This window comes from Rhincodon typus, chromosome 11 (genome assembly GCF_021869965.1).
Source record: "Rhincodon typus isolate 14 chromosome 11, sRhiTyp1.1, whole genome shotgun sequence".
Lineage (NCBI taxonomy): Eukaryota > Metazoa > Chordata > Chondrichthyes > Orectolobiformes > Rhincodontidae > Rhincodon > Rhincodon typus.
In genome coordinates this window covers 45,479,224-45,501,631 of record NC_063342.1, presented here as the reverse complement: position 1 = coordinate 45,501,631, position 22,408 = coordinate 45,479,224, and the positions used below count along the sequence as shown (strand labels likewise).

The window sequence follows — 22,408 nt, the reverse complement described above, 5'->3', positions numbered from 1 at the left end:
CTTCATCAGAAAAGCTTTTCTGATGAAGGGTCTAGGCCCGAAACGTCAGCCTCTCTGCTCCTATGATGCTGCTTGGCCTGCTGTGTTCATCCAGCCCTGCACCTTGTTGTCTCGGATTCTCCAGCATCTGCAGTTCCTACTATCTCACCAACATTCTGAACAGCCAGAACATGATATCCCAACTCCTATACTCAATGGTTTGAATTTCAATTTGTTTACCAACACTTGATTACAGACACTCAATCCCAGAGAAACATTACTCCAATCCCAGCTTTTAAATCTTTACTCAAATGATGTTTTCTAGTTTCGTTTCCTTGGAGAGTTGAGATCTTGTTTTGCAATTCCTTTCTGTGTCTTCTGTTATGAAGCTCTCTCAATTTTGTTAGCCTGAAATTTCTCAGTTCTGACAGTTCTGTGTTCAAACTCTCCTGGCCTGGAAGCTCCACATTAAAACACTTTTTAGCAAGGGTGACTAGTTCTTCTGAATTGACCTGATTGTCCTGCTAGGGAAGGCTGTTCTAAACTGAAGTCTGAGATCTTCTGAACTAAAATTTGAATCTTCCTTTTGGAAGTAAAAACCTGACTAATTGTCTTTTTGTATGTTTTTACTCTGTCAGAAACTCAACAGAGTAAACGTTTTAACCATTACCACTGAAATAACTGTACAGGGGCTGGTATCCCATCACCAAGTCACCCTTTATTAACATGTGAACAGTACACTGGCTGTAGCCAGCCAGCTTGGAGTTAGTCCCTGATCTGAGAAAATTCTGAATCCCCTATTTATATGGTGGCCCAAGTTAACAACTCCAATCAAGGATCTCATTGTCCATAATATCCACCAGGTTCCAATCATTACTACCACTATAATGGTTCTTGCAGGCATTCTACTGCAGCTATATGCTTGCTTCATCGTAGATTAGAATCCCTAGAGTGTGGAAACAGGCGCTTTGGCCCAACAAGTCCGCACCGACCCTTGGAACATCCCACCCAGACTCATCCCCCTATAACCACCTAATCTACATATCCCTGAACACTACAGGCAATTTACCATGGCCAATCCAACTAGCCTGCACATCTTTGGACTGTGGGGGGGAAACCGGAGCACCCGGAGGAAACCAACGCAGACACAGGGAGAATGTGCAAACTCCACACAGACAGTCGCCAGAGGGTGGAATTGAACCCGGGTCCCTGGTGCTGTGAGACAGCAGTGCCAACCACTGAGCCACCGTGCCGTACTTGGAACGGATATTTTAGGTCACCATTCTAATTTGACTTTCTGATCTTTTCTCAATAAAAAAAATCACATAGCTGAACCAGTCCTATTCACTTCTCCTTTAAAATCCAAATACAAAAATGTAGTAGGCTTTTTAATCACATTTACCCCAAAGCTTAAATAAAAGGATATGCTTGAGGTATTTTCACATTCCATCAAACAACAATTCTTAAAATTGATTTTCATAACAAACACATCTTATATAAATACTTCTTGATCATCGTATTCTGTTGTCCCCTTGTCTGGATTAAAGTCCCAGTGCCATTTCTTCACTCAACTTTACAACTGTTTTATGTCCAGTTGTATCCTTTGACAACCTTCCTCACTAAATCCACACCTCCACCAATTTTCATGTCATCTGCCAACTTAATTATCAGACTACCTATATTTTTATTCAAATTGTTTATATAAATTACAAACAACAAAGATTCTGGCACTGATCCTTGCAGAACATCACTGGTCACAGACCTCTAGTCTGGCATAAAATAAATCATCCCACAACTACCCTCTGTCTTCTATGACCAAGCAAATTTTGTACTTAAGTTATCAACTCGCTGTGGATCCTAAATGACTTAAACTTCTCATTCAGCCTACCAAGAGGGATCTTTTCAAATGCCTTGGTAAAGTCAACATGGACAATATCCACTGCTTTACCCTCCATCATTTTGTCACTCCTGAAATATTGTCTTCTCTAGGCAAATGATTGATTTTTAAATTGTATGTCTGGACTATTAAATGCCAATGATACAAATTCAAATTTTTGTCATGGAATCTCCGCAAAACAAAAATTGAGGTATTATGGTCAATATAAATTAGTCTGTTCAGATTTATTGGATGAGTAAACTTTTTGAACTTCTGTGGAGTCTGCAGACCACCCTCTCTCTTCTTCCACTGCAAATATTAATGTTGATAATCAAGCACCCATTTTCTCTGGACAAATAACTGACTATTTGACAACCAGCTTGTCATTGTAGGGAAACACCTCCCACATCAATGTTGTAGGCATCAACTATCAGTGTACGAATGCTTTCTCACAATTTTGTGCTGTTGAATTCAATGTCAATACAACTTTCAATTTGTCGAAGACACTCCGATATTCTATTGACCATTCAGATTTCTTGCCTTTCTTCAAGAAGCTTACCAATGGAGTCTGGCTTATTAAAACAAATCACTTTAGTCTGTAGCTTTTATAAGTTACTGCAATAATTTTAGTTAAGTTAACGCAATATTCCATCCAATGGTTTAGGCACCTGCATTTTACTCTCCCTGTCATAATTTTCCAACTACTGCACTGATAAACTGGCCTATACAACTGCCGCCTTAAATTAGGTAAATATCTTCCATCTCTATCTTCTAAATTTAAGGATTAAGCGTAGATTTCTAGTTAAATCAAATTGGAATCAGAATCACTGTTTAAGCTGCTACCTCTTTCTTTTAATGACTCTTAAGTTTTCCTCTGGCCAAGTCATGCTCTCTGATTCTTAACTGTTTGGAGTTCACTCTTTTAAAACTCCATTACCCTGTCTATTTCTTTCTCCTCTCTTTCCATGTTTTTCACTCTTCTCTTCTCTTCAAACTCCATTTCAAACTTTATTTTCAATTTTTTTTTCCTTCTTTCTTACCCTTTCCATTTCTCTTTTCTTTTCCAAATCAAGCTTTCACTTCTCTCTGAATATTATTTGATTCTAGTGAAGACAGCAAGCTCAGGCCTCCCTTCTAAGATTTTGCCAATTACTTTAGGCAACTCATCCTTCTGAGAATCCATTTTAATTTTTGCCCTCAATTCAAGTGCCAACTCTCTCTCTCTAACTTTAGACAAAGGCTTCGCATAATACTCATGTCTTCTACTTCAAGAAAAATCATAGCAACTCTTGAAGTCATTTTGAAAGTCTGCTGTATGCAATAAGCATCACCATAATACTCCTGTTTAACGTTCAGTACCTCCCTACTTGTTTCTTTAAAATATACATAGATCCCTTGAATTCGATGAATTGTGATCCTGGTCACGACCCCAATTTTTTGATACCCCAATAATTAAGGGATAAAACAAACCTAGCATCTTTATTTTATCCAGACAAATTAACAACATTGTGTTTTGATGCTGGACTCCATTAAATGAGTTTTGGTTCTTGATCTGCTTTGTTTTCTCACAAATTTCAATGAGTTGGATTGTAATTTAGTGCGGAGTTGCAACAGTTTGCCTTAAAAGAGGTTACCATAGAAGTATAAACTGTACATTTTAAAACAAAAAGCACATCCATCATACAGTTGTCCAAAGATCTCATTCTTGAATCTTTTTTGAGAAAATGATTTGGAGAATACTGTCAGAGAGTTCCCTTAGTGGACCATAACAGTTTTCTTTTAGAATACCTCATTGCCAGAGCTTTCAAACATGCACCAAGGTATTGCTTGGTTAGCAGTGAGAAAGGCACTCCCCATACAATTGTCAGGCTCATCTGGGACTCTAAAGGCCACAGCACTTGAAATGGTTATAGTGGGGAAGAAACTGTCAGCATCAGCAGAGAGGGAAGCAGAATTTATGTCTTGAGTCCAATAAGATGGTTCTTCAGAACTGGCCAATCTTAAGGTCTCCGTTCCAAAGAAGAGTCATATTGGACTTAAAACTTTGTTTCTCTCATCATAGATGTTTTCACACCTACTGAGTTTTTCTTGCATGTTCTGTCTTTTGGCATTGCATTTTTTGTTTGTTTTTTGTACAATCATGATAATTAGATGTACTTAGTGATTTTTCTTTAAAAATCTAGATTAATAGGCTTAGAATTATAGTTCAGAACATTAACAGGATTTGAGAGTTGCAGAAAAGAAAATCACTTTAGTAATGAGAACCACAAATTCTGATATTTTAAAGTCTTTGTAAAAGCAAAAATTGGGTAAGGTGAGCAGTTTGAGAGACTGAGAATTCATTGCAATAGGAGTCAATGGTGAGAAGGCAGAATACAGTTCTGGCAAAAGGAACTGAAAAACCGAAAAAGAAATACTATCCTAGCAGAAGGAACTGAAAATGTTCTGTTCAATTCAAAGCAATCCTTAAACAGACCCTCATTGACCTGATTATGAACACTAATGTGTATAAGGTTGTAGTCAGGGCCATCTAATTGTTGCCTGAATTAAACCGACATTGCAGCTGTTGTAGATGGGGTGGCAAAAGGCCATAGCTCTGCCAAATTTTTGAACCCCTGTTTCTTAACCAAGCAATGAGTGAAAGAACGTACAATCGACCCAACCCCATGATCTGGCTGTTTTAAATATCTTAAATCACTAATGCCATCTACTAAATATATGGTTTAAAACGCTAAGTGAGAACATTCCCAGTTGAATGTATTCAAAGCTTGAATAATATCTGTATGATAGAAGTATTTGAAATTCAGACTTTGAATACTTAAAGTCATGCCAGTATTGAACAACTCATTCAGATGACTTTACTTTTCCAGGAAATTTTGGGTACAATTCGTAATAGGATGACTGATACACAAAGCCGTGTAGTTTGTGGTGTAAGTCACAGTTATTCCATACTTCTAAGTAAGGAAAGCTTATGAAATAAATCAAGCTGCCAAATTCTGGTAGGGTTTTTTTAAGAGCTTAAGAACTTGTGACAAGTGTAAATTAGCACAATAATAACTGAATACAACATTTGTTAAAAATATGGCATTCTTAATCATCCTTCCTCCACTAGACCAATCTCCATATAGAAAAGCTATATAAATTTAGCCTTTACTATCACAGTTTCTATGTTCCATCCAAAGATGGAACCTTCTAGAATTTACAAAAGCTTTTATATTGCGAACAATAACGTATTTAAAAAAACATTTCTTTTAGGTTCTGTCCCGAAATGTTTCTAAATTCAAATGTTTTGGTCTGACAGGTTTTACTGAATCATTTTCACTTTACTAGATGATTGTTTGCCACTTAATATTCCAATGGTAAGAATGACAGACTTACCAGTCACAATCAGCAAGTAGACAACAACCGTTTTTATCATGATGTTTCTGAATGAATCTTTGAGTTGCTCTGATAGCAAAATGCCTAATCCTGCAAAGCTAAAACAGCAGTAACAGGAAGTTGTAATAATCAGGAAACCACAGGTTCATAAGTGCAGGCTGTATGAAATTTCAATAGCAACATTTATACTCGTACTTTCCAGCCTGAATTTAACTGAGATTTTCTTTAGTTGATATGCCAAAGTCATACTTGCTATTTGTTTTTAATTAAAATTCATACTAATCAATCTCTTAGCGTTCCCTGACTTTTTGAAAAGAGAATGTTAAACTGTATTTAGTCTATTTTTTTTATCTTCACAAAAGTGAATGTGTTGGTTGAGATTGAAATGAGTTTTTTTTTAAACCAACTGCCGTTTCTTTTCTGAAGACCGATCACCTGAGAGCTTATGTAATCATATTCTGAAGAAGAATATGAGCCCAAAATCATTCCAAACACACCAACATAACCGAGACCCCTGGTCACAGATTATGCTGGTCTGGAAACTGCAAATGATCCTTTTGTAGATGGAAAATCTTGCAGAGATGCACTGGATATTGAGCCTTGGAAAATAGGGATAGTATTTCTTTGATTTTAAGCTCCGTGGTGCTGGATGAAATTTGGAATGGAAGCATACCTAGCTGATATTACATAGACACCCCTTGACTAACTGGAGTGACTATATGCCGGAAAGATTTACTTAAGACTGTGACCTCCATAATCGCCTTATGCAGGCAGAAGTGTGTGTTTGGATGGCCTCCTGTAGTGGTGCAGTTTACATATTGCCTCTCGAAAGGCAACACAGATTATTTATTGTACAGAAGGAGGCCGCTCTGCCTATAATACATGCATTGGCTCTTCAAACAAATATTTATTACCATGCGCCAATTTTCTGCTTTTTCCTCATATCCTTGCACAGTATTTCTATCCAAATAATTATCCAATGCCCTCTTGAGTGACTCAATTGAATCTGCCTCCATCACACTTCTAGATAGTTCCACAGCCTAACTCCTTGTTGGTTGTCATTGAGGTGGGTGGAGGGGTGCGGGGGATAGAAATTTTTTTCTTGAATCACCCTTCTTTTGCACATCATTTTAAACCTGTGCCTTTCACCCTTGTTCTCTTTTTGAGCAGGAACAGCTTCTCCTTATTTGCTTTATCTATCCCACTCACGACTTTGAAAATTCCTATCAAACTTCCCCTCAGCATTCTTCTTGCCAAGGAGAACAGCTCCAACTTCTTCAATCTAACTTCATAACTGAAGTTTCTTATTCTTGGAATCATTTCTTGTGAATTTATTTTACAGTCTCTCCAATGCATTGACGTCTTTCCTATATTGTGATGTCTACTACAGTACACAACACTCCAGCTGAGGTCTAACAAGTTTTTGATACAAGTCCAACATCACCATCTTGATCTTGTAGCCTATGTCTCTTACTAAAGCTGAGGATATTGTATGCTTTATAATTTACTTTCTCCACTTGTCCTGCAACCTTTTGATGATCTGTGCACGCAAATATCCATGTCCCTCTGCTCCTGCACTCCTTTAGTATTGTACGCCTATTTAAAATTGTCTTTCAATGTTCTTCATTTCAAAATGCATCACCTCACATCTGTCTGCATTAACCTTTATCTGCTACATATCCACACATTTCACCAACTTAGCTATGTCCTTTTGGAATTCTACATTGTCCTCCTCAGTATAAAATTCCTCAAAATTTTGTCATATGCTCAGAAACATACTCATCTATCACAATCTCCTTGCTAAGCACCTTTTATAGAATCAATGTCATATTTACATCCTTTCAAGGAGGGTGTCACTTTCATAGAAGTATCTTTATTAAATGCTGCCTTATTCCCATCACTGCGGTACTTTATCATCTTTTCCAACGCAATATAAATAAGCTAAACAAAAATATGCCCATTGACTGACTAATGGATTAGATCAGCACTGTCAAAAAGAAGTTTTTGTTTCACAAGTAAATTGAATCTAATTTTTCAGCAATCTTCCCTAACTGGTACATAACATTTTTGTCGTCTTCAGGAACAAAATTTCCTCCCTTCTAGATCTTGGCAATGAGTTATGTCTGATATCTCCCTTTCCAGACTTGCCCTCAAGACATCACATAAATATATTTTCAAGGAAGTCCTTGGTAAATTAGTCATGTTTTTATGGTTTTATCCACGTCCAAGTTGAAACGGTTGTAAAGAAGGTGTATGGTGTGTTGGCTTTCATTGGCAGGGTAATTGAGTTTATCAGCTGTGAGGTTATGCTGCAGCTCTATAAAACCCTGGTTAGACCACACTTGGAATATTGTGTTCTGTTTTGGTCGCTTCATTTTCGGAAGGATGTGGAAGCTGCAGAGACGGTGCAGGAGATTTACCAGGATGTTGCCTAGACTGGAGGGCAGGTCTCATGAGGAAAGGTTGAGGGAGCTAGGGCTTTTTTCATTGGAGTGAAGAAGGATGAGAGGTGACTTGATAAAGGTGTACAAGATGATGAGAGGCATAGGTAAAGTGGATAGTCGGAGACTTTTTCCCAGGACAGAAATGACTATTACGAGGGGCATAATTTTAAGGTGATTGGAGGAAGGTATAGGGAGATGTCAGAGGTAGGTTCTTTACACAGAGAGTGGTGGGCGTGTGGAATGCACTGCCGGCAGTGGTAGTGGAGTCAGATACTTAAGGGACTTTTAAGCGACTCTTGGATAGGCACATGGAGGATAATAAAATGTAGGATATGCAGGGTAGATTGATCTTAGTAGGATAATAAGTCAGCACAAAATCATGGGCCAAAGGGCCTGTACTGTGCTGTACTGTTCTATATTCTATGTACCCTGTAACCTGCATTTCTCATGGCTAAGCCACCCAACCTGCACATCTTTGGACTGTGGGAGGAAACCGAAGCTCCTGGAGAAAACCCACGCAAACACGGGAGAATGTGTACACTCCACACAGACAGTCACCTGAAGGTAGAATTGAACCCAGGTTCCTGGTGCTGTGAGGTAACAGTGCTAACTGAGTCACCCCATTATTTATGTAGACATTCTATCAGTTATTTTGTGAATCTTATGTTCTTTGAGTGCTTTAATTCAGCCTTTTTAAACATTATTCTCCACTTTGATCTTATTTAATGTTTGCAGTTATTTTGTCTGTTTTCCACTATTGCTCACTACTCTTCTACTTCCAATTTTACTAGGTTTCGCTTCTCTTGAATCTAAACTGTCTCTGGTTTCCAGTCAGTTTACACCCTTCAGAACAACGCTAGCAAATTTCCTGTGAGCATCATAATTCTGGTCCTGCCGAGATGCAAACCATCTTCTACAACTTCCATCTATCTCAGTACTGGTCTCAATGTCTCAGAATCTAATGCTCCTTCCTCTTAGATCAGTTTTCCAGCCACGTGTCCAATAGCCATTTCTATACTCGCTAGCAGTCACCTGGGGATAATCTCGTGATGGCCTCTTTGGAAGTCTTGCTTTTCAATCTTCTTATTAGGTCCCTGAAATCTACTTTGAGGATGCCATTCCTGCCACTCCCCTCCAACCACCACCCCTCCCCGCCTCGCCCTACCACCACCCCACAGCGCAGGGTGAGGAAGGGTGCAAGTATGGCCAGGGGAATAGCAGAATGAGGATGAGGATGTGGATGAGGACGTGAAGGGTTGGAACAGGGTTTTGAAGGAGGATGCCCAAAGGGAAAAAAGTTTTTTAAAAATAACTACTACTTGAAAATGAATGCACTGGAGCTCCACTTTGTGGTATCTTGAGTTTGAATGTGGGCAGGCAGTCAGTGAAAATAAACAAAATGTAGGATCTTCGTGGGACGGTTCAGAATGCCTAATGTTGAGTCTAATGGGTTAAACATAGGATGCTGGCTCACTCAAGAAGCAGTTAAAAGCACAAGGGGAGTTTGATTTAATACTGGGACAAGTCCATTGATCTTCCTTCTCCAGGTACTTTCACTTGCTTGCAATGGGCACAGGAGAACTGAACTTTGTTCACTCTTCTAAAGTCTCTAACTTTTTGGTTAAGGGATACAGCTTTATAGCTTCTGATAAGAGAAAAACAAATTGGTTTTCTTCAGCTATTTGTTGCCAGCTACTGCTCCATTCATACACATCCTTTGGGTCCAGCTTGATTGTAACCAGACTTCAACTACTGTTTGAACTAACAGCTGTGTAAACAACACTTACAATTAATGTCAGGTAACATGCCTTTTTTCAAAAAAAAATGCAACAATCCTTTAACTGTCCTTGGCTTTTAATACATCCTTTCCCTCATTTAATTCCATAATTAAAAACAGTCAGTAATAAAAGAATAGAGTCTTTACACTATTGTGGCAATACCTGACCTGAACTGCAACTTAGGCTTCAAATTCTGACTTGATTTGACTTGTTGATTGCCACATGTGAAATACAGTGAAAATTTTTACACAGTGTCTCCACTCTCTGGCACCATTTGAATTATTGTACCCATTTAAAGTTTTCCTTTTGTACGAAGGATTTTTCATTTTGATTTATTCAATTTCTGATGTCTTTTCACTCACCAAATGAAGTAGAACTCATGACTGCTTCAGCAGACTACCATTTCACAATGCATTCTGTACCTCTGCCTTAGAGCTGCTGATTTCATGAGTTCCAAATCATCTCTTATTAGGTCTGAAACACTTTTTTGATATTATTCTTTCAAATACTTTTCAGCATTGAGTATTGTCACAAGGTATTTTGGTTTCACTGTCCTTATGACTTGTGGATTACCAGCATCTTTGCTTCGTTGGAACAGGCTCCGCTAAATTAAATCTGCAGATCCTACCATGATCACTGGGTTGTGTGCACTGCCATGGATATCCTGTGTGAGGTCTTTAGAAGGTTACATGGCCTAATACATGCAAGCATAACCACTTTATGATCTAAGAATGAGCCCAATTTAATTTAGTCTTAGGCTGTGGAGGACAAGCCATTGAGTGTATTCAAGATAGGTAGGTTCTTGATTAGTAAGGGGATCAAGGGTAATGGGGAGAAGGCAGGAGAATGAGATTGAAAAACATATCAGCCATGATTGAATGGCAGAGCTGACTCAATGGACTGAGTGGCCTTATTACAACTCAAACTGCTTACTTGCTATAAGAATAGGTTCTACGTTGCTATAAAGACTGCTGGAAGAACCTCACCTTAAGTTTGATTCCCACCAGATCCTAATGTTCCCCTCTAACCAAGTTCTCACAGTAGGTGGTACTTATTGTTCTCAATCAAACATTAACCTTTTCAAATACACAGAGTCCTATCTAAAACAAATGTCACTGGCAGGAAAACCTGCCCTGATGATGAGAAAATGTCTTCACCTTACGAAGTCTTTGAATATCCCTCTCTGAGAAGGATGATCAAGGAGAAGCATCCTAACAAGTGAACAGGATAGTCTCAGCAAACTTGTGGACAGAGATCATTGAATTGCCTTCCCAGTCTTTCCCTCTACCCATAGCAACTTTTTTTTTGTTTCTGTGCGTAGTGGGTATTTACAAGGGGGTCAGTTTTTTATTTAGTTATATGTTGAGGGTTCGTGGTTGTTTATCCATAGTTGGTATTTATTAACAAGAATTAGAATCTATTTATTTGTAAGTACAGAAACTTGGTCTGATCTCTCTGTCAACTGGGTCTAAAGTATCGACAAATTGAGGTATCCTGTGGAAATTTAAATATTATTAACTTCAATATTGACCCTGGGAATAGTGACACTCGATTTCTAGTCCAGTACCCAAATGAGGTGTAACACTATTATGTGAATACTATGTGACTAAAGTGAAAAGTAGAATTAAAATGGCCAAGAAAGAAACTCACATAATCATATCTCCACTTATTTAAAACAGAGACGCATTGGGCAATTTCAGAAGTGATTCTGTACAATCGGAAACCTTTTCTTGGAAGACTTCATTACGGCCACAAAAGCAGGAATCTCCCATTACAGATGTGAAATGTGTGAACTCTTCTTTAGAGCCAAATAATGTGGGAAATCTATGTTTGCAAAAGCCAGCAGTTCTCCATTAAAGCCACGAAGAATAGAAAACCACTCCAGAACAAGGTGGGAAAGATTCATTACATTTGTGAAGCACAAAAAAGCCTGCATTAGAGCCACAAAACATGGAGAAAACTCTCCAATGCACCAGCAAAATGCAAGAACTTCCATTACTGCAGAATAAAAATCTTTGATAAGGGGAAGTTCCCTAATTACATTTGGCAGCTGCAGCATCACAGAGAATGCTATTGTCAGGTAGATTTTAATTTCAAGGATAGACCAACCAGGACACAACATGAGTAATGGAGAAGAAAATTCTTGAGAAATGGAATAGTTTCTACACTAAGTGGTAAAATAAGAAATTATCATGTGAATACTCTTCTGTACACAATTGGAAGTATAACAGATGGTATTATGGTTATGAAGAAGTAAATGAAATATCAGAAAGTCAAACAAGTATTGAAAATATTTGATACTGACTTCAATCTTGGAGCTACTAAACTTCTTGAAAGGACAAGATTCAACAAAAGAGTGTAACATCTGAATGCATCGACAGATGACCTCTTCTTAGTGATGAGATGTGAAAAGGATGACTTAAAGTAAATTTAAAAAGAAACAATTGTTGTTCACATTACTGATGAGCCTTTGTCAGATTTATTACATTCCAAAGAAGACCATTTATTAGGTGAATGAAGCTTGAAAGCAACACAGATCAATCCTAAAGGAAGAATATTAAACTTTGCACAGGAGATCTTTGAAATTTGTTCAATTCTTAAGATACAGAACCACAAGACACATAGCGTATATCATTGCAACAGGTATGACTGACACCAGTCATCATAAGTCCCTGTTAATGCCAAGGGGCAAAGAAGTCCCACAATTGCTCACCCACTTCATCCTCTTAAGCTAATAATCTGTTCTGCACACTTCATTTTCTACTCACTGGGGATTATTCATCACCCATACGATCACAGACTGCTCCCACACCTATTTCCTTCATTCTCAAGCCTTCTCAACCCAATAAGCAGCATTATTTCATTGTCCTCTCTGAGTACCAATGCTAGCATGTTGCTGTGTGTAAAATCTTAGCCATTCTCCCAACTAATTTCTCCCTTATGTAAGCACAAGCAACACTCAAAGCCACTGGTGAGGCAGAGCCTGCAGCCTGAGGCCATCTGTGCCAGCAGTGACTCTAAACGTTCTAAGTGAACTGTCAGTGAATGCATTGGCAAGACGTCCAACTGTAGCCAACCAGCAGCTTGCCAGCTTGGTGGGTATTGTACCTAGATTATACTCTGGGCACAATTTGATGAGCACATTACTGACCTGTATCCGCAGCTGGTGAAGGAAGAAACTCCCAAAGTCTCTGACACTACGAGGGCTTCTGAAGACTAGACACCAGCTGAGCCCTAGCAGAGGATGTGCCAATGTACTCATTCAGCCTGCAGAGAGAAGCACGGGCTATCAGGCAGGTGTTCTGGGACCTGCAGGAGTTTGGAACAAAAGAACCACTGAGGTGGCCTTGATGTGTCTTGTTTGTCTCCATAAACAAAGGGTGGCAGCTGCCTTGTAGACCCTAATCCAGCAAAATGCGCAGATATGTGCTTGGTTTCATCATGGTGTTCAGAATCAATTACAGGTGAGGAAGGTTGTACAAGAAACCTCAACCTCCCTCCAGGTGTCCCATCTTTCAAGGAGACAAGGTGGTGTCAGCAGATGCATGTTGAGAGGTTGGATAATGTACAGGCATCTGGACAGGAAACCCTCAGCAGGCCAGTGCCCTCTAAGCCTAAAAGTACCAGGGCATGCACACCCTAGTATTCAAAATCATAAGGCACACCCATAGCAGGCTCCCTTCACCCAATGATAGAGGTTGGGTGCACACCTTGATACACTGCATGGGAGCAATTAGAGGCAGCGGAAACATTTTGAGGACACATTGAAAACTTGTGCTACCAGTCATTTTGTAATTGCAGGATTTTTGTAACGATATTCCATTACATATTCCGATTGTCATGATAGGAAGTAATGTGATTTGCTGCATTGCAAACTCCAAACATTGCTTCCTCTCTGATAAACAACAAAATGGATGTATGTGGATTGCCTCAACTGTTTAGTGAGCCACACAACTATCAATTAAGGTTTACAGCCAAGGCGCTACAGAATAATTTCAACAATACTGAGGCTAAATATAAGATGGAAGGGAGGAGCCAGTGCCTGGGATGTACCAGTCACAAGCACTTTATGGGAAAGTTGATGGAATCTGTGTGTCCACATATTTCAGGAGGGAAAAGGTTTGCCCTCTGTCTGGAGTTCTCAAAGAAACATTGTAACGCTTAGTGCTGTAAGATGGCCAATTGGCAACTTGCATGTTCTGATTCTGTCATTGTGTCTGTAGAAAACAGGTGCACCATGGCAGCTCATTGCACTTTAAGTGCTGCCAAAGAGATGCTCATGCATATAAAGCATATAATGATGGCTCATAGCTTTCTAAAGGCTTCGAAAGGATTGTGATGGAGGAACAATCAGAAGGAGCATTCTCGGGATGAGTGCCAAGTCAAAAGCCCTCGTGAAGGAGTGAACTCCCAAATGTGATGCAAATGTCTTTAGTACAATAATCATTTTAAAACAAGCAGCCAAGAGCATGAAGTAGTGGAATTGCTCACTATATCACTGCTTTGTTGCTCTCACTGTCTTGGGCAAGGTTTATGCAAACTTTTTTTTTTACAGAGTTGAGGATATCAGATGCACATATGAAAGAAGAATGGAGCATTTTACTGAAAGTAGCAAACAAGAAGAGCAAATTAATTCAGTAAGTACATGTAATTCACCAAGCAGGCGGCCATCTACAAACTGCTCACGTGAAATTATAACAAGCAAATAGAAAGTCTCTACCTACTCAGTTATCCTTGAAGTATGTGGCTATAAGGTTCCATCTGGTCTTTGATTTTATTGTCACCTGTACCAAAATACAGTGAAAATCTTTGTTTACAAGCAGTACAGTTAGATCACTGCAAGCCAAGGATCTACAGATCAAAAAGACTTAGAGGCATACAGGTTATGTTGCAGGTCACATTACTTGAGGCTAGAGTCCTTTCAACAGTCTGATAATGGCTGGGCAGAAACTGTTCCTGCACCTGCTGATGTGTGTGTTTAGGCTTTTGTATATTCTGCCTGATGAAGAGGTTATAGGAGGTTATTACCAAGGTGTGATGGGACTTTGTTGGCTGCCTTTTTGGGGAAGCAAGCCATGTAAATAGAGTCCACGGATGGAAGGTTGGCTTCTGTGATGGTCTGGGCCGTGCACACTACCTTCTGTAGTTTCTTACAGTCCTGAGCAGAGCAGTTGCCATACCAGGCCATTATGCACACAGACAGTATGCTTTCAGTGGTGCATCTATAGAATTTGGTTACCTTGTGGGCATGTCAAATTTCCTGAGCCACCTGAGGAAGAAGAGGCGTTGTGTCTTCTTGACCATTGCATCTATGTGGGAAGTCCAGGACAGGTCATTGGTTATTATATCTCCAAAGTACTTGATGCTCCTCACTTTCTGAATCTCCATTCCATTGATGTAGATTGGGGTGTGTTCTCCTCCTTTCTTTCTGAAGTAAATGATCAGTTCATTAGTCTTGCTAATATTGCGAGGGAGATTGTGTTTTCACTGTACTACATCACTGAGCCCTCTATGTCCCTTCTGTATTTTGACTTGTCATTGTTTGATATCTGTCCCACTACGGTGGTGTCATCATCGAACTTGTAGATGGCATTAGTTCAGAATTTGGCAACACAGTCCTAAGTGTACAGGGAGTACAGTAGGGGGCTGAGAACACATCCTTGGGGGGCTGTAGTGTTGAGTGTTATCATGGAGCAGGTGCAGTTACCTATCGTCACTGACTGCCATCTATGGATCAGAAAGCTGAGGATCGAGTTGCAGAGGGTGGAGCCGAGACCAAGGTCTCTCAGTTTTGAAATCAGTCTGGAGGGGGTAATGGTGTTGAAGGTGGAGCTGTAGTCCACAAGCAGGAGTTTGATGTAGGTGTCTTTGTTATCCACATGTTCCAGGGATGAGTATACGGATAGGGGTATGGCATCCTCTGTGGACGTGTTATGTCAGTAGGCAAACTGTAGGGCATTGAGACAGACTGGGAGACTGGAGTTGATGTGGACCATGACCAGCCTCTTGCAGCACTTCATGATTATTGAAGTCAGAGCCACTGGGTGGTAGTCATTAAGGCACGTTGCATGTGCTTTCTTCGGTACGGGGATGATGGTGGTCTTCTTGAAGCAGGTGAGGACTGCGGCTTGTAGGAGAGAGAGGATGAAGATGTTGGTGAATACCCCTGCCAGTTGGTCCGCACAGGATCTGAGTGCTTGGCTGGGGACACTGTCCGGGTCTCTATGGTTCTCAGGATCTTTTAGGATGTTTACCCTCCTCAGAGGATTCCCCTACATTCTTGTATCTCATCCAACATGTCACCATTTTGCCAACTCAAATCGTGGAAGGTGCAGCACACCATTATGATTGGGATGCCCTGCCTGGGCTGTATTGCATGGCACTGACTGACCAGTTCAGGCATCAATACCTCACCTTCAGGAAGCATATGATCTTTTCCACAAGGATGAGAGCAGTGTGTTGCTAAGGATTTAAGGGTTTCTTAGAGGACTCATGAAACAGGTTTGAGGGCGTTGGCCCTTGTCACACAGCAACCATCCTTGAATAGACCAAGGCGTTGGAAAGAAGCTGTGAATGCTCCAGGTATAACAGCTGCTTGGATGTCTGGCACAGAGCTGCAAAATCTGTCTGTTATGCTGGTTTGGTGATACAGCACTCTGAAAGGTGTGTGGGTGGAATCGATTCACTTTGCAGCTTCAGAAAGCCGGTGATGGATGAACATTCTGCTGTCCAGCTTTTTAGAAACTGTTAGACACTTTGACCAACAGAGTACAAATGAATTAACCCAGTTATCCCACAATATCAGAGTGGCCAAATCACTGCAGATACAAGTTGGTACTGATGCAAACTGTCATAACTTTATTAAGGAAAAGGTAACAGTAAGACTTTAATACTGACAATACTATTTTTAACAAAAACAGAAGTTGCTGGAAAAACTCAGCATGTCTGGTAGCATCTTTTGGAGAAAAAGCAGAGTTAATGTTTCAGTCCAGTGACTTGGCTGAAAACGTTAATTCTGTTTTCTCTCCACACAGATGCTGCAAGACTTACTGAGTTTTTCCAGCAGCTTCTGTTTTTGTTTATGGTTTCCAGTTCTTTGGGTTTTTTTTTGAGTAATATTACTAATCCTGCATGGTCCCATCGGAGACAGCAAGAACTGTAGATACTGGCGTCAGAGTCAATATAGTGTGGAACTGGAGGAACACAGGGTCAAGCATGGTTGGAGGAGCAGGAATGTCGATGTTTCTGGTTTACACCCTTCATCAAGTTCCCTTAATTGTTACTGTAATTCCCAGAGTCTCTTGTAACTTTAGTCAAGTTTGCAAAGTCACTGTTCTCTTTCTCCCTCACTCCAGACAGTCAGTTGGTCTTTGTCTTTGCCTTTGCCATGCCAGTTACTGTTTCATCTTCAGAAGGTCCAAGAGACCATTCTGCCCAGTTTTTATGCCTTTTTTGGATGGTTTCCTGGAACTTTCTATCATTCTGGCCAGGCAGGGAGACTTGCTTAACAGGTCAAAACTTTAACAATCATTTGAATGTCTTGCTAATTTTAGTTTCTTTGTGTTGCAGAGCCTGGATGACTTTCTGTCCGTTTTTAGATTAAAAAATATGCATTCCTCCTTTGCTTGGTTGAACTGTTGACATGAAGTGTCCTTTAATACTGCGTTAATATCATTAGCACCTGGCTGTTGTGTTTGCTCTGTATCTAATTTCTGGATTTGCAATTTGCAGAGCTTTACTTGGCCAACATGTCCCATACCCAGCATGCCTTGCTGATTGGCCAAATTGATAATCTACGTGTATTTTAGCAGCCATGAGGTTGCTACAATTCTCATTTTACTGGCTACATCAAGGAAAAATGAGAAATATAGGTGGGGTCTGGTGAACATCAGTGGCATTTGTGTATAGGACTGTGAAATGGCACAGGTGTCCAATTGCTCCTGAAATGATCTGCTTGGAAAACAAATTTAAAAAGGAACGCAGCCCCGACTACCCAAGCACTCATTTCCTGGGATGTGACAGCAATCATGCTTCGGCTTGTACACCTGAGGGCTGTGGTTCTTGGCCAGTTGAAGAGACGAGGTTATGATTGAGCGTGCCTTGTTTCGTTGAGTCTACCTAATCTCGGGAGATCGCAAAGTGGCAATCAGTGGGCACAATGCCCTCCCACTGATTACTGCATGATTGTATTTTGGAATTAGATGCCTGATGAATGTTGTCTCTCAGATTAACTGAGCATTGACAGCAAATGAATATTTAATTTAATTACCAATATTTAATCACTGCAGTCATGATGATTACAGTTTCCTTTGGAGGGCCTCACATTCCAGCACAATACATTTTATTTCCCTCCCTTGAAGGAAAAACAGGTCTTTACTCTCTCTATTTTGGAGGTGCTGTTTTCCACAAATAGACCTTAGTGGACATGAATTACCCCAGAGATAGTAGGAACTGCAGATGCTGGAGAATCCGAGACAACAAGGTGCAGGGCTGGATGAACACAGCAGGCTAAGCAGCATCATAGGAGCAGAAAGGCTGACGTTTCGGGCCTAGACCCTTCATCAGAAAAGGGGGAGGGGAAGGGGGTTCTGAAATAAATACGGAGAGTGTGGGAGGCGGATAGAAGAGGGATAGAGGAGAGGATAGGTGGAGAGGAAACAAACAGGTCGAAGAGGCGGGGATGGAGCCAGTAAAGGTGAGTGTAGGTAGGGAGTTAGGAAGGGGATAAGGTCAGTCGAGGGAGGACGGACAGGTCAAGGGGGCGGGATGAGGTTGGTCGGTAGGAGATGGAGGTGCGGCTCGAGGTGGGAGGAGGGGATAGGTGGGAGGAAGAACAGGGTAGGGAGGCAGGGACAAGCTGGACTGGTTTTGGGATGCGGTAGGGGGAGGGGAGATTTTGAAACTTGTGAAATCCACATTGATACCATTGGGCTGCAGGGTTCCCAAGCGGAATATGAGTTGCTGTTCCTGCAACCTTCGGGTGGCATCGTTGTGGCACTGCAGGAGACCCAGGACGGACATGTCGTCTGAGGAATGGGAGGGGGAGTTGAAATGGTTTGCGACTGGGAGGTGCAGTTGTTTATTGCGAACCGAGCGTAGGTGTTCTGCAAAGCGGTCCCCGAGTCTCCGCTTGGTTTCCCCGATGTAGAGGAAGCCACACCGGGTACAGCGGATGCAGTATACCACATTGGCAGATGTGCAGGTGAACATCTGCTTGATGTGGAAAGTCTTCTTGGGGCCTGGGATGGGGGTGAGGGAGGAGGTATGGGGGCAGGTGTAGCACTTCCTGCGGTTGCAGGGAAAAGTGCCGGGTGTGGTGGAGCTGGAGGGGAGTGTGGAGCGGACAAGGGAGTCACGGAGAGAGTTGTCCCTCCGGAAAGCAGATAAGGGTGGGGAGGGAAAGATGTCTTTGGTGGTGGGGTCGGATTGCAGATGGCGGAAGTGTCGGAGGATGATGCGTTGGATCCGGAGGTTGGTGGGGTGGTACGTGAGGACGAGGGGGATTCTTTTTTGGTTCTTATTGCGTGGACGGGGTGTGAGGGATGAGGTGCGGGAGATGTGGGAGACACGGTTGAGGGCGTTCTCGACCACCGAGGAGGGGAAGTTACGGTCCTTGAAAAACGAGGACAACTGAGATGTACGGGAGTGGAATGCCTCATCCTGGGAGCAGATGCGGCGGAGGCGAAGGAATTGGGAATAGGGGATAGCATTTTTACAGAGCGGTGAACTCCTTCGGACTTGAGGCAGAGAATTCACCTTATCAGCTACCCACTAGTTTTACTGATGAGTTTTGGAATCGTTGTTTTTCTCAACCGAGGAGAGGTTACTCAGGTAGTTAAGTTAATGTAGTGAGTTGTGTAATTAATGAGATGCAAATACACACTGAGGTTTTCTATCATTTGATCTCTCTATCTAAGGATGGAGGAATTAATCATGAAAATTTGGCACATTTGCAAGAATCTGATATTTGTACTTTTGGTTTGAATAAATCATCAAACTTTCCACCTTCAGGAAAAATCATGCCTGTAGTGTTAAGAGGTTCATATCTGTAAAACTCTGCATTTCTGATCTCATCTTGACATTCATGAAAGGTAACAAAAACATAATGGATACCTTCCTCAAGTGTGTCTGTCATTTTTGTAGCCTTGGTAAAGATCAGGGAAAGAACTGGGATAATTGGGAGTCTGAAAATGGTGATGGGCTTCTCTCTCCATCAAAGAATGGAACCAGTGGATGACTCCAAAACATGACAGAGGGAAAAATTAAAAATTTGGATAATTTAGTCAAGTAGAACCAAATGGATTGAACATCTTTAAATTACTCATCTAGTTTTGATCCTAAATATGTTTCATTGCCACTCTGTATAAAAAGCCCATTTTTTTTGTTTGAATTCCTGTGGCCCTTCTATGAGATAGGTGCCGCAGAAATTCATACCCACAGTGTGTATACCTCCTTAAATATCCAAAGTCGTGGAATTTTAGAATATTACAGTTTCAGCAGGAGTACTTTGATCTCTTTGTTATGGTGCTGTTCCTGCATTTTTTTTTTGTCCTGCAATTTGTTTGTATAGTTCTTCCTTTTATCCCTTTCTGCAATTTGGCAGTCTATGACATAGTCCCAGTTGAGCAACAGCTCCCTTCCTATAACTAAAGGTTAATCAATTAGATTCAGCTTTAACATCTCCACTAATTCCTCGTGGTGTAATAGAATGTTTGATTCCTCCTGTCTTCACTTTATTCCTCTCCCTTCCAATTATTATTTTCTCAGTGAATGTTCCGGTCTCGGAGCCACATCTGTTACTGAAAGCACACCAGATCAGTTGTGCCTCTTAATCATTTTTATCCACAACATTGAATTAGAGTACATAAATACAACAATCTGTCTTTTTCTGGCAACCTTACTCATTCGTTCCTCATTCCTGTTATGATGGCGGACCAAACTACAAATTATGTTATCATGTGGCTGGAGGCCTGTAACTTTTTATATAGACAAAGTTTAAAATCCCAGATACTTACCAAGTGAATGAAGCAACAAGATTCCACAGTGTTATAATAAGAAAATGAAATTTAAATAGTTCATTACTGAAGAGTGACAGAGGATTATCCAGCCTCGCATGTAACAACATATAGGTATTGTAAAGTGTAAAGCTGGAGGAGCACAGCAGGCCAGGCAGCATCAGAGGACCAGGAAAGCTGATGTTTCCGGTCGGGACCCTTCTTCAGAAATGGGGAAGGGGGAAGGGCCTTCCCTCTCCCCCATTTCTGAAGAAGCGTCCCAACCTGAAACATCAGCTTTCCTGGTCCTCTTAAGCTGCTTGGCCTGCTGTGTTCCTCCAACTCCACACAATAATCTCTGACTCCAGCATCGGCAGTTCTTACTATCTCTAGGTATTGTAAAGCTTATTTTAGTATGGCCAAAGAAGATACATTTCACAGAAGCTTTTTGTCTTGTATTCATCTGGGAAATTTGCAAGAACACCAGTATTTTGTTTGTAAAGGAGGGAATCCTGCCTCAATGAGCAAAGATATTGGCTTGGAGAATTCTGATGTGGGATCTGTATGGGTGGAGATAAGAAAAACCAAGGGGCAGAAAACCTTATTAGGGGTCGGCTATAGGACTCCAAATAGTAGTGGAGATGTAGGGAAGGCATTAAACAAGGAATTAGAAATGCATACAGTAAGGGTATAACTGTAATCAGGTTTACATATAGATTGGACAAACTAAATTAGCAATGGTATTGTGGAGGAGGATTTCCCAGTGTATGTATTTGATGGAGTTTTTTTTGACTAATACATTGAGGAACCAACGAGAGAACAGTCTATTCTAGAATGATGTACTGTGCAATGTGAAATGATTAACATTCTTGCTGTTTGGGGCCCCTTGGGGAGGGACGATTGTAATATGATATGATTGGGAGTGAAGTAGTCAAATCTGAAATTTAGTGTTCTGCCTCTAAATAAAAGGAACTATGGGGGTATGAGAGGTGAATTGATAGCAACAGATTGGGAACTTCAGTAAAGGGGTTAATTGTGGATAGGCAAAGTTCATATTAAACAAAAAAATTTGTGCATGAGATACAACAATTATCTATTCCTGTCTGGCACAAAAACAAAAGAGGAAAGATGCCTCAACTGTGGCTTACAAAACAATATTGTAGACAGTATTAGATCCAGAGAGGAGACACACAAAGTTGGCAGAAGAAAAAGCCTGAGGATTTTGGGTATTTTAGAATTCAGCAAAAAGAGGAAATGGATTTATGAGGGAGAAAATAGAATAAAAGAGTAAAATTGCAGGGAACATAAAAGATTTTTACGGTCAATTTGTATAAATTGGTGAACAGGCAAAGACTGCTAAAGATAAATGTAGGCCATTTTACAGTCAAAAGCTATGGAAAGTAGCAGGAAATTGCAGAAGAAATGAACTCATGCTTTGGCTCTGTGCTGTCAAAAGAGGGCTACAAATAAGTTCCCAGAAATGTTAGGAAATCAAAGGTCTAATGAGAGAGGAATTAAAAGAAATGAGTATCGATAAGAAAATGATGTTGGGGAAGTTAATGGGCTTAAAGGCTGGCAAATCACCAGAGCCTGATAATCTACACCCCAGACTACTAAAGAGATTAGCCCTGGAATATTGTATCCATTGGTGAACATATTCAAAAATTCTATCAACTCTGGAGAGGTTCCTCCAGATTAGCGGGGAGGAAAGTGCAACCCCACAGTCTTAAAAAGGGACAGAGACAAGAAACAGAGAATGGTAAGAAAAATGCTAAAGTCTATCGTTGAACACATCGTAACAGGACATTTGAAAAACATTAACAGGATTGGACAAAATCAGCATGGGTTTATGAAAGGCAAATAATGCTTAACAAATCTACAGTTTTTTGGAAATTTAACTCCTAGATTAGATAGAGGAGAAACATTGGATGTGATGTATTTGGATTTTCAGAAGGTTTT

The 22,408-nt window shown here is 40.6% G+C and overlaps 1 protein-coding gene across 1 annotated transcript in view; it reads right to left on the bottom strand.

The window, feature by feature from the left end:
- The window catches only part of LOC109915222 (T-cell immunoreceptor with Ig and ITIM domains-like), a 49,305-nt gene extending 43,987 nt beyond the window's left edge, over positions 1-5,318 (bottom strand). The window contains exon 1 of the mRNA XM_048603177.1: positions 5,234-5,318. Within this exon, the coding sequence (XP_048459134.1) occupies positions 5,234-5,273 (40 nt within the window). The 5' untranslated portion in view covers positions 5,274-5,318. The remainder of the gene's footprint in view (positions 1-5,233) is intronic.
- Between the last annotated feature and the right edge of the window lie 17,090 nt (positions 5,319-22,408).